The sequence below is a fragment of the Oryctolagus cuniculus genome, chromosome 3 (assembly GCF_051225735.1).
Source record: "Oryctolagus cuniculus isolate XC-2025 breed Fujian yellow rabbit chromosome 3, ASM5122573v1, whole genome shotgun sequence".
NCBI lineage: Eukaryota > Metazoa > Chordata > Mammalia > Lagomorpha > Leporidae > Oryctolagus > Oryctolagus cuniculus.
The window spans coordinates 151146171-151159295 of NC_142869.1; the positions used below are offsets into that span (position 1 = coordinate 151146171).

General features: G+C 34.3%; 1 protein-coding gene across 7 annotated transcripts in view; it reads right to left on the minus strand.

Annotated features, from left to right (window-relative positions):
• Positions 1-13125, minus strand: part of TFEC (transcription factor EC) — a 151252-nt gene that overhangs the window by 13713 nt on the left and 124414 nt on the right. For all 7 annotated transcript variants that reach the window (XM_051848898.3, XM_089329468.1, XM_089329467.1 and 4 more), the window contains 3 exons: positions 6543-6657; positions 4566-4622; positions 206-281 (listed from right to left, as the gene is read on the minus strand). In XM_051848898.3, the coding sequence (XP_051704858.3) occupies positions 206-281; positions 4566-4622; positions 6543-6657 (248 nt within the window). The remainder of the gene's footprint in view (positions 1-205; positions 282-4565; positions 4623-6542; positions 6658-13125) is intronic.

The window sequence follows — 13125 nt, forward strand, 5'->3', positions numbered from 1 at the left end:
CAAATGGACAACTCTCAATAACAGCCTGAATGTTAAATAATAATTAGCCTGGAATAGGTATTTTAAAACAACACCAGCAATAGCTTTACCTTTGCCATGGCTTCTCAGTTTCCCGGTCATTGGTTCTCTTCTCTGTCTTCCCTCCCACCCATTTTTGGGGATATTGAAACCATAACATTATTATAGAAATGGTTGTTGAACTCACGGATCATTAGACTTTGGAATAAGAGTGCCAAGCTCCTTGATTCGGTAATTAATATTATACCTTCTTCTTCTTTCAACTAGTAAAGAAGAGATATTATTGATTAATCTCATTAAAATACAGTTCACTTTTGGTCAGCTGTACACTTTCTTATTAACCTTTTGAAAACAGTGGGTGAGAAAAATTTCCATTTAGACAAAAGATGGTGCTTCCTAACCATAAATAAAAATTCAGAAGTATTTTTTCTAAAAGTAAAAATTATATTAGAATTGTAAATATGATTTATAATATTTTGTAAACATTTTATCAAAACATTTTTCATTCAGTGAAATGCTATAATTTTGTTCATGCTGAAATATGTATGTATATATATTGTGTGTGTTTTGTGTGTATTTGTTTATGCTGTTTGACTTTCACACATGTACAGTTTATTAGTCCATCAGGGTTGTAATCCTTTGAGGTCATGCACTATCTTTCACTTTTCTTATATATTCTCCTCAAAGCCTAACACATTGTTTAGCACATAGTACATGGACATAGTACATAGCACAAAGACTCTGAGCTCCTTGAGGACATGGACAAATCTTACTCATTTATATATCACCAGAGAGCTTGTCATACTGTAGGCACTAAATAAAATACATTAATTAGATTAAAAATATATTTTTGTAATTTGACATTTTCAATAATACAGAGATTAGTTGTTTTCAAACTTAGGCATGTGTCAAATACACCTGGAATGATTGTTAAAATAGATTCATATACTCAGCAGACTCATAGAATGGCAGATGTCCTAAACAGCACTCTGGCCTCAGAATCAGCCCTAAAGGCATTCGGATCTGGCTGAAAAGCCAATGAGAGTATTTCAGGCATGGAAAGCCAAGACACTCTGGCAAAAGATCTCTGTGAGTGAGATCCCAGTGAAATGAACAGGTCATCAAAGAAGGAGGTACCTTTCTCTGAAGGGAGGAGAGAACCTCCACTTTGACTATGACCTTGTCTAAACAAGATAAGAGTCGAAGAACTCAGAGGGCTTCCATAGCCTTGGAAACTCATGACTGGTGCATAGGGAGATTACTGATGCCATAGACAGGAGTGTCAATTGGTAAAGTCAACAACAGGAGTCACTGTGCACTTACTCCTCATGTAGGATCTCTGTCCTTAATGTGCTGTGCATTGAGATTTAATGCTATAACGAGTACTCAAACAATATATTTCACTTTGTGTTTCTATGGGGGTGCAAACTGTTGAAATCTTTACTTAATGCATACTAAACTGATCTTTTGTAAAAAAAAAAAAGAAATTATCAATTCTCAACTTGACTCTCACTGGGATTAAATATGACAATAGGTCTGATCTGATTTCATCATCATTTAGAAAAAAAATCATCTATTATTTTTCACTTTATGTTTCTGTGTGGGAGCAAACTGTTGAAATCCTTACATAATATATACTAAGCTTATCTTCTGTATATTAAGATAATTGAAAATGAATCTTGATGTGAATGGAAGGGGAGAGGGAGTGGGAAAGGGGAGGGTTGTGGGTGGGAGGGACGGTATGGGGGGGGAAGCCATTGTAATCCATAAGTCGTACTTTGGAAATTTATATTCATTAAATAAAAGTTAAAAAAAATTTGAAAAAAAATAGATTCATACTCCAGACCTAGACATTCAAATATTAGTAGATATGTGGTGGGATCTAAGAATTTTCATTTCTGACAGGTTCTAAGGTGATGCTGATACTGTATGTGTAGAGTTTACTCTTTGAGAATTAGTATTATAAGTTCTTATCAGAGATAATTTTCTGTTTCCACTTGTATGCATTCCTCACTTATAGCAATTTTGTGCATGTAAGAAATGTTCAATAAATGTTGAATTTCCTGTTTGGTTCTTCTCTAAGTTCAGTTGTTTATTCTCTATTCCTAATCAAGAACCACAACATATACTTGTATACAATATTTTTAATAGATAATACATTTAAATATTTCAAGGGAAATGAAGGGGAAAAAAAAACCATGAAGAAAAAATTGGGAAATACTTAAAGAGTGCATAGCTGAGAATTAAGATCTGCTACTGAAAATAAGGAACATTATCAAAGAATATTATTGGCCTCTACAAAGCAAGTTTTTACAAATGGATTAGACCTTCTGGAATAGTACTTTGGGATGCTCTCTAAAATTGGAATACTACTGATTCTTGAAAGAGTTTGCTTTTCCTCTTCAACAATGCTATTTTCCCTATTCACATGATTTAAAAACATCTAAACCACATCACACAAATCACTGAAAAGAAAGGAAACAAAGGCAAAGCTGACAGAAATATATGTTTTACAGTGAGAATTTATTAATGATTATGTATTCACAAAAATTAGCTCCTATATAATATATCAGACTTAAATATTACATGATGGGTTCTGACATTGTGGCTTAGCAGGTAAAGCCATCACCTATGACACCGCATCCTATTTGGGCACTGGTTCGGGTCCAGACTGCTCCACTTCCAACCCAGCTCCTTGCTAATGACCTAAGAAAATCAATGGAAGGTGGCCCAAGTGCTTGGGCCCCTGCCACCCATGTGAGAGACCTGAAAGAAGCTACTGGCTCCTGATTTTAGTTGGTTTAGTTCAGCCGTGGCTGTTGTGGCCATTTGGGGAATGAAACTATGGACTGAAGATCTCTGTGTTGCTTCCTCTCTCTCTGTAACTCTTTAAAATAAATAAATAAATCTTAAGATAAATAAATATCAAGTGATGAACAGCCGTAAAGAGTGTTCACCATTTTTACATCAAAAGAGGACCATTTTAGTCCTATAATACTTCCTCACAGTTTATTATTTAATGCACTTTATAGAGAATGTTATTTTACTTAACATAGTGTCTTTCACTATTATACATGTTGCTGCAAATAATAGGATCTCATTCTTTTTTTTATGGCTAAATAATACATTGTGTGCTACCTTTCCTGTATCCATTCATCTGTTGATGGGCATCTAGTTTGATTCCATATCTTACCAATTACTGTATGAGGATTCTTAAATTCATATCTGGACTTCTAATCTTTAGGAAGAATGGAATATACTTAACCAGCCCTTTATATCTTGATTTAAAATTTTTACATATTTAGATATCTGGTAAGTGGGTCTTCTTCCTTTTTTTGACATGATCCTTATAAGTTTTAAGGCATGTCGTGGAGTTAATATTTAATATTTACTATATTAATTCTCTGAGTGTTGATTTTTCTTATAAGATGATTTGGCAAATGAATCTAGATTAAAAACATTTGGACATAACAGGACACTTAAACTCTACATTGAATGACATGCTGTTTAAGATGCAGCCATTAAGAGGGGGTAGTTGCAAGGACCGTGACTGTTAACAAGTTTATAAGAGAGGAGATCATAACTCCTTGATATACAAATTCCTTCTGTTAACTATCAGCTCTTCCCACTCATATTCTACTTCTCTCAGATTGTGGATCCAAGTTACTCTCTCTGACATTTAGGACTGTGGGAATCGCATCATTTGCCTAAGGACAGTTACAACCACAGGTGACTTATTCTCTCATCACTCTCTGAATGCATGCAGGTGTACTAGGGACAAAGATAGCTTTCACAGGAACTTGTACAATCAGTATCAGTTCATTGTGTGTAGGAAAAATACTGATTAGTTTATAGTTTCGAAACTTCCTTAAAATTCGATTTTATTCTCTCTTGTTTTTTATTTTCCTCCCAGAAAAAAAAAAGTCTCACCTACTCACTTAAGCTTATTTGAGATAGTTTAGTGCTTTAGTCACAACCAAACTCTAAAACTCAGCCCTGCTGCTAATCTACTTCTCTTGTCTGCATTTCTCCATCTCATGTGACCCATTATCAGAGGCACACTGCCCCTTTGGAAGGCATGAGGGCCCTTTTCTTTGCAGAGCTGGAATTCAGCAGTATGGCATGAGCAATGAGTTTCAGATAACATATCCTTCGGAAGGGAAATGCAGGTAGACACAGAGAAGTAAGACCCTGGGATTGTTTTCTTATACTTAAATAGCATGTGCTATCTCTTTAAACCTTCAAGTCAATGATTCGCCACACAGACCAACTGGAACCTAATGTATTCTCCTCGGTCTTATTCAGACGCCCTGAAAGTGAATGATTAGGGGAGAATTTGAAGCATTGCCCTTTGTGAAAATACATAGCTTTTCTGAGAGTTTACATTGTCTACATTTCCCAAAATAGCTTAAGTTGTGAGCACTCACAATTGGTCATTTGACCTCAAAATATTTGTGGCTGGATAATAAAAGACCAAACACTTAAAACTCTATGCATTTCCTTCTACACTGATCAATTTTGTTTGAAAAAGAGCAAAATATACTCACTGAGGTTGTGATTATCCTTTTTTTGTCTCTCTTTTGCCAATGTTTTAGTGTCAGTTTCTGATCAAAAGAAAAATAATTGAAACAGTGTTTAGTCTTACCTTAAAACCCCTCCAGGCAACATGATTCAGAAATACTAGATGAAAATGCAGTATTACTTACTCCAAAATTATGCAATAATCAAAATATTTGGGAAATTGGAACAGAGTACTCTTTAGTAAAAAGCAATGGCAGGAAGTCTCTGGTCTCCTTTAACAGCCATGTGATCTAATTATCACATTTCTCTGCATTAGGCTCCCATCCATAAAATGAATATAATATCGTACCCACCTGGTAATCATTGGGACAATTAAAAGAGGTACAATGCAAAGAAAATATTAAGCTGTTTAGATTTGTCAGATTTTGAAAGACATTATTCCAATCTAAATTCTTCAATATTTATGATTTCTTTATAGCAAAAGTTGGAATTCACTTCATTTCTCAGATATTCATATTAATCTACTCCATACTTTTTTGAATAAATGGTACTTTCCTCTATGCGTTCTAGGGCTGCATTTGTGGTCATTATCCTCCAACGTAGCCTACAATGATTCTTATATGGTATTCATACCCTTAGTACTTCTCTCCTGTATTGAATAGTGCTGATGTGTGAAACCAATAGAGTGTTGTAGAAATAATCAGCGTGGCTTTCAAGGCTAGATAAGAGAAGACATGATCAGGTTCTACCTCAGTGTCTCTTGGATCACCAGTTGCCATGTCATGAAGCCACTTAAGCAACCCTAGAGAGAGGTCCACAATGTGAAGAATAAGGACTATTTGCCAACCAGAAGCACTAACTTGTACAACCTGCAAGGTAACTACTCTGGGAGTGCATTCCCCAGCCTCAGTCAAAGAGTGGATGTCCCAACTACAACCTCGTAAGAGATTGTAAATCAGCACCAGTTTGCTCAGACATTTCTGGATTCCTGACCCTCAGAGATTGGATGAGACAATAAATGTTTGTTGTTCTCAAGCTGCTAAGTTTGAGGGATAATTTGTTGTTACATAGCAACAGATAATTGACACAGTGCTCTTCTGTTATAGCTTTAAAAGCAAACAATGACATATAATTGTTTATGTTGATTTAAAATATTGATTTTAGCTTGAATAATTTGAAAGCAAATACATTTTTGAGTTTTTTAAATTAATATATAAGAATAGCCATACTGTATTTATTCTAAATGTTACTATTAACTGTGTAAAATTATTAAAGATAGTTTTTAAGCTCCACATTGAAAATTTGATAGAGAAATTTCAAGTAATTATAAATTATTTGTGTAAAGGAACTAACACTGGACTTGTAAATCAGAAAATCCTTACGTTGATCCATTTCCGTGTTTCATCAGCTATGTAACCTTGGGAAAATAATTCCTCTAACCTTTGATCTTTTCACCCCCATGTCCTTATAATTACTTTATGACAATTTTGAAATGAACTATGAAATGTGAGGATTCTTTCTCAATTAAGAAAGCTGAATGTGTTTTGTGAACCTATAAAACAAACTAATATGGGAAATATGACTTTTTATATAAAATTACTCATATAAAGAATAGGTTGGTTTCCAAAATTTATTATATTATTTTGCAACTATGTTAACCATATCAGAGTGCTTGGGTTCAATTCACACCTACAGCTCCTGAATCCAACTTCACACCAATGGGAAACGTTGGATGCAGTGATAATGAATCAAGTAGTTGGTTCATGGCTCAGCTCAAGTCATTGTGGGCATTTGGGCAATGGACTAGCAGATGGAAGCTCTTTCTTTCTCTATCTCTCAATTAAAAAAATCAATGACAAATTACTCTTTTAATGTATCCCTTTTAAACTATTTTGATAGTATTTTTTAAATTTTCACTTAGCATGATAATGTATGACATTCATATATTGACTTTAGTTAATAAGAATAATAAAATTATAAAAGCATTATGAAAGCAACATTACCTGTAATTTCTCTTTTCATTGGTAGACTGCTTGGGCAGGAAGCACTTGTAAGCCCCATATTAACTGGTGAAGGTCCCTGCTCGTCGCTGTATACATCCAAAATTCTTTCAGATAACTTTAGAGGAAAAGGGATGAAAAAGCAATTAAACCTTTTGTGCATTCTAATTTATTTATTTGAATAAATTCTCCATTTAGAATTTGTCAGCTTGTTAATAATTTGTAATATACAATATTGTCATTTTTTAAATAAGAGGTAAGTATTCATTGACTATTTGAAAATGCATTGTGAAATGCTTGTGGAGAAGATATGCTGGGGGGAAAAACCATTTGTATTTAAGAAAAAGAGAAATCAGTTCAGGCATGAAGGAAAATTCTGATTAATATTTGCAAAGTTATAGAAATTTGAGGCAGCATATGTCATAGTCATAAATGAATACAATTAAAAACATCATGCTGGACAAAAATCAATACACATCTTAGCAAAGCTGAAAGTTCATCCTGTAGCATAAATTAAGTTTAATGGTTGAACATTTTGGGAACCTTCTTAATACCATTAGTGCTACCAGTAACTCAAAGTCAAGAGGTGTTTTACACTGTTAATTAGGTGAGACACCCTCTACTCCCTGGAAGGCATACTTTTTCTCACTGTACACTTAATGTTCTAGATTATTATAAATATCCCAGCTGGTGACCAGAAGTAGTCTAAAACTACTTTTGCCTCTAGTGAACCGGGTATATCCAATTACAGCAACACTGCTACTCTTGAAGTGCTTCTTGGGAGCAATTTTTCAGAAAAGCTAAGTTTCTTTATACAATTCAAAATTACAACTATTCACTATTCAAAATGTGCTTATTGATTTGATCTCTGAAGAAAATTAAACTTAAATAATATTCATATTTCAACTTAATATTCATTATTCCAGAATAAGCTACATTTGCCATGTAGGATTTATAATTCTAAAACATTTCCATTCTAAGTATCTTTATTCTATTTCTGGGCAGTTAACCAAGAGTTGAATAAGAAGTAATTTTTTTTCTTTCCTCAAGGATAAGGAGCAATACACATAATCAAACCAAGTCATACAAGATTATTATGGAGAATATAACTCCACATTCCCACTTTTTGCATGACTTCAATTCAACTTGAGAGAACTTTTTAAAACTTAGAAAAGTAGGCTAGAAATATCTATAAATAAAAGATATGTTAGGACCAAAATTAGTTTTTGAGATAAATCATTACAGTATATGTAGTAAATTTTTTATATTTCTATGGAAGAATTATGAAAACATAATTGAAATCCCCTAACATATAAGTTTTTATCATGTCATTAAGACAGTCTAGATTGCACTGCTACTCTGATGTATTTTTATACATTATTTTTTCCTTATTATCTTTAATAGGGCTCATACATTTATTTTATATAAATTCACTGCTTTAAAATGTATTTTTACTTTACGGATCTTGGAAGAGAGCTACTTAGGTCAGTATTTATTCCTTTTCCATTTCCTTACCTACAAAATAGAGACAAAGATGATCCAATTAGAAGAATGATGTGTTCTGGTATCAGATAAATACCATTAGGAAGAAATCCAAAAAGCAGATCTTTCCCTAATAAGTGAGTCATTTAGTCATATTTATAAAATTACGGATCTTCTGAAATCATTTTTGAGAACTTGTTGGTTCTGACCTGCGGCATCATGAGCCTGACTTGTACATTTCCACAGTGCCTTTGAGAAACGTAATGGACACACTGCACAGAAAGGCACAGAATGAGGCAGAAAGGGTTTGAAAAAAGGGTACTCATCCTCTGAAGAGCTTGAATCCAGGCGAATTTCAATGTAGAAATGGCAAATTGCAGAAATGTTAAAGAAAGCAAGACATGTTACATATACACTGTAACAAAAAGTGAGGGATTTCTAACTGTAGCCATTCTTTGGGTCCATTCTACCTGGTTAGATAGTACCCAGTGCATTATTCCTTAGAAATGGGGCTGGAATTCTGATAATGAAGCTAATCCTACTTGACTATATTACATCTTCTCCTGACCTTGGTTATTGTCTAATTTATGCCCTAAAGCAGAGTGATTAATATCCTATTTAATTTTATGCTTTAGGTACTATTCTATTTCATGTAAATGGCTAATCATTTTTGAATATCATTAGACAATTGGGTTTCAATTTCAAAGTACGTAATACACTTCATGTACTCTAAAGTGCCTTTTCTCCATTAAAACATGTAAGAGTTCCATGTTGGTAAAAATTTAAAGATTCCATATACATTTGAAAGAGCTTAGTAAATTTGTATCTACATTTGTCAAAGCTATGTTGCTTAGGAAATAAAGTCTAAGTCTTAATTTCTAGAACACTAGGCAATTGGATAAATAGATATTTTGTGAAGAAATGTTTATTCTGGTTTAAAAACAGATTGCTTTCTCTGTAAAGCAAAACCTTTGACCTGATGCTAGATGTACATTTGACATTATATTAATTACAGCCATCACAAATTTTAAAGACATAAAATAATTTACTATAAAATCTGCTCAACAAGTTGAAGAACAACTTCCTATAAGACTTTACTTCTTCCTAGTAGAAAAAGTGAACTTCTGCTCTGAGAAGTTGCTTGCAAGTAAGGTGTGACTGAGAATGATATTCGGGTATCTGAGGCTCTCTATCCTAGATTTTATTCATATTTCCAGTATTAAGATCACAGTACTAAAAAGGACTGGAGGTGGCTTTCCTACATACATCCTGTCATCTCCAGAAAATGAGCTCATGGGTCACAATATCAAAACATTTGAGGAAAATGACTATTTCAATGATAAAACAATATGTAGCACAAGAAATAATATCACAAAGTAACTCAAAAACCTAACAGATGAAACAAACTTTCTTAAATTAGTCTAAATGAAACAAAGGAAGGATCTGAAATAATTTATAATAAAAATAATGACAAGTTAACATAATAATGACCAAAGTAGTGAAGTAGAAATAGGAAGTTAAAAAAAGCATAATGGAGAACTAAGAAAGATATAAAATCATTAATAAAATATGAAACCAGATTACTATTAACCCTCCAAAGGAAGGGAAAAAAAGATCAAGAAATAGAAGAAAGAAAAAAAATCTAAAACTTTGGAGAATATAAACTACTGTCATAGAGAGAAAAACAAAACTGTAAAAAGTAAATGTTTAAGAAATAATAATGGCGGGGGCGGGGGAGAGCGCTGTGGCCTAGTAGGCTAAGCCTCTGCCTTCCATGCCAGCATCCCATTGGGTGCCAGTTTGTATCCTGGCTGCTCCTCTTCTAATCCAGCTCTCTGTTTACGGTCTGGAAAAGCAGTAGAAGATGGCCCAAATGCTTGGCCCTTGTACCTGCATGGGAACCTGGAAGAAGTTCCTGGCTCCTGGCTTCAGATCCAACCAGCTCTGGCCATTGTGGCCATTTGGGGAGTGAACCAGCATAAGGAAGACCTTTTTCACTGTCTCTCCCTCTCTCTATTCGTAACTCTACCTATCAAATAAATAACATAAAATCTTTTAAAAAAGAAATAATAGGGACACTCTTCCAGGAATTAACAATAAATAAAATGCTATAGTATTTCATTTATATTTTCATTATTTTACCTTAAAAAGAAAAGTACCTAGAGAATGCCAAAGAAGAAAAAACTGCACTCGGACATGTTATAAGGAAGTTTAAGAATACATAATGAGGCCGGCGCCTTGGCTCACTAGGCTAATCCTCTGCCTTGCAGCGCCGGCACACAGGGTTCTAGTCCTGGTCGGGGCGCCGGATTCTGTCCCGGTTGCCCCTCTTCCAGGCCAGCTCTCTGCTGTGGCCAGGGAGTGCAGTGGAGGATGGTCCAAGTGCTTGGGCCCTGCACCCCATGGGAGACCAGGATAAGTACCTGGCTCCTGCCATCAGATCAGCGCACCGGCCATGGTGGCCATTGGAGGGTGAGCCAACGGCAAAGGAAGACCTTTCTCTCTGTTGCTCTCTCTCTCACTGTCCACTCTGCCTGTCAAAAATAAAATAAAATAAAAATAAAAAATAAATTAAAAAAAGAATACATAATGATTTTAAAAAAGATCTAAAAACTCATACAGGGAAAGAAAAGATTATGTACAGAGGAAGAATAGGAAAAATGAATCAGCATTCTAAAAACATGAAAAGAAAAAAAGCACAAAACAGCTTTATACCCAGACCAAATAGCTTTTACATGCAACACCATGAATAAAAAACATGTCTTAGGCATATAATTTTTAACAAGGTCTACACCTAAATAATAGAAAACATTTAAAGCCTGTAATTAAAATAATATTAAATGAAACCAATCAGATATCTGGTAAAAATGATTGTGGAATAAAAAGGTAGTAGGAAAACTAATATAAAAATCAAGTGAAATATATAACCACATAACTCAGAATTACATTCCAAATAATATCAGTATGATTGGATTGGAAAATTAGAAACCAAAGGATGTGGAAGTGTTAAGAAAGTATTAAGGAGAATATTCAAAATGAGACACAAATAAATTCAAATAAAGAAGCAGGTGAAATGATATTGATAATAATAGTCAACATAAATAGATGAAATTCTCTAGCTAAAGGGTCAACTGATTAAGAAGACTCTAAGTAGATTTAAGTAGTGTAAAAAGAGATACACTTATGCAACAAAGGTTGAAGGTTAATGAATGGGAAAAGAGGAGTGGGCTTTGTGACTCAGTGAGTTAAGTCAACACTTAGTATACCAGCATCCCATGTTGAAGTGCCAGATCGAGTCCTAGGAACTCCACTTTCATCCCAGCTTTCTGCTAATGCACCCTGAAGATAGCAGGTGATGGCCCTAGTGCTTGGGGACCTGCTATCCACATGGGAGACAGATGGAGATCTGGGCTCCTGGCTTCAGGCTCTTCCTGCCTTGGTTCTTGTCGTCATGTGGGAATGAATCAGTGGAAGATCTCCTTCCCTCATGCACCTTGCTCTGCCATTCAATGTGAAAATACATGTTTTTAAAGAGTGGAAAAAGATATAGCCAGAAAATTATAGCCATAAGAAAACTTATGTAGCTATATCAGAATCAGAGAAAGTGAACTTTAAAGTTAGAAAAATTACTAGTGTAGAGAGAGTTGCTGTGTAGTAAAAAGAATCCAAGTTTCTAAGAAGGTGTAACAATTATAAGCATGAATTCACCTAGTAAAATAACCTCTAAACTTGTGAAAATAACTGTTTAAAAGTACAAAGAGAGTGGCCCGGGAGTGCAGTGGAGGATGGCCCAGGTCCTTGGGCCCTGCACCCGCATGGGAGACCAGGAGGAAGCACCTGGCTCCTGGCTTTGGATCGGCTCAGAGTGCAGGCCGCAACACACCGGCATAGCGGCCACTTGGGGGGTGAACCAATGGAAAAGGAAGACCTTTCTCTCTGTCTCTCTCTCACTGTCTAACTCTGCCTGTCAAAAAAAAGTACAAAGAGAAATGAGTAAATTCAGAGTTGTAGTGGGCGATTTCATCACATTTGCCCTAATTTTTGCAAAGTCAAGCAGATACCAATAATTAGCAATATTATAAATGATTTAAACATAAAAATAGAAAGTTTATCTAATAAACTTGTGTATACGTCTATATGTACAAATAGAGAATATAAAGCTTCCTCAAGTTCCTGTGGAGCATATACAAAGACTGATAGTATTCTCAGTCAAAAGGAACTCTCAGTCACTATTATCAAGATATCTGGAACTTTGAAAGAACTATTAAATAACTCAAGTATAAAGATGAAATCATATTGGAATTTTAAAATAAAATTTTAAAATAAATCAAATATAATGAAAACCTCCAATGAAACATCTATGGTGTAACCAAAATGTTTTAGAGGAAATATATATATTCTTAAATAATAATGGGAGAAAAATAGATTATTTGATATCAGACAAACCAAGCATTGTTCTCAAGGAGTTAAGAGGTTAAAAGTGAACATATAAAATAAGAACATAAATCAATGAGATATAAATTGGCAATATAAAGGGAAGTCCACAAGGCAAAGTGGTTTGAAAAAAATTACATATCTGTTAAGACATTAATGTACAGACCACTGTAAAAAGAAACCTCTACAACTCAACAAATATGTCAAAAAATCAAAAAACAAAGAAACAAAAAACCTCAGGTTTTAAAATGAGTAAATGACCTAAATGGGCATTTTTCCAAAGAAGATATATAGATCCACAACATCATTTGTCATTATGAAAATGCAAACCAACACCACAATGTGAAATCAACTTTGCTCGCTTCCACATATGAGAGAAAACATGCAGTATTTGTCTTTCTGTGATTGGTTTATTTCATTAACGTGATGTCCTCCAGTTCTATCTATGTTGCCACAAACGATAGGATTTCATTCTTCTTTCTTTATCTGTTTCATCAGTGGTTGAACACTTAGTTACTTCCATTTCTTACCTATTATGAATAGTGGTGCCATAAATGTAAGAATGAGAAAGCAAGCATCTTTTTGATTGTTTTTACTTCCTTTGTAAATGTACCCATAAAAGAAGAGAGTAGAAGAGTGGTCACTAGGGATGGTTATTATCAACAGAAGA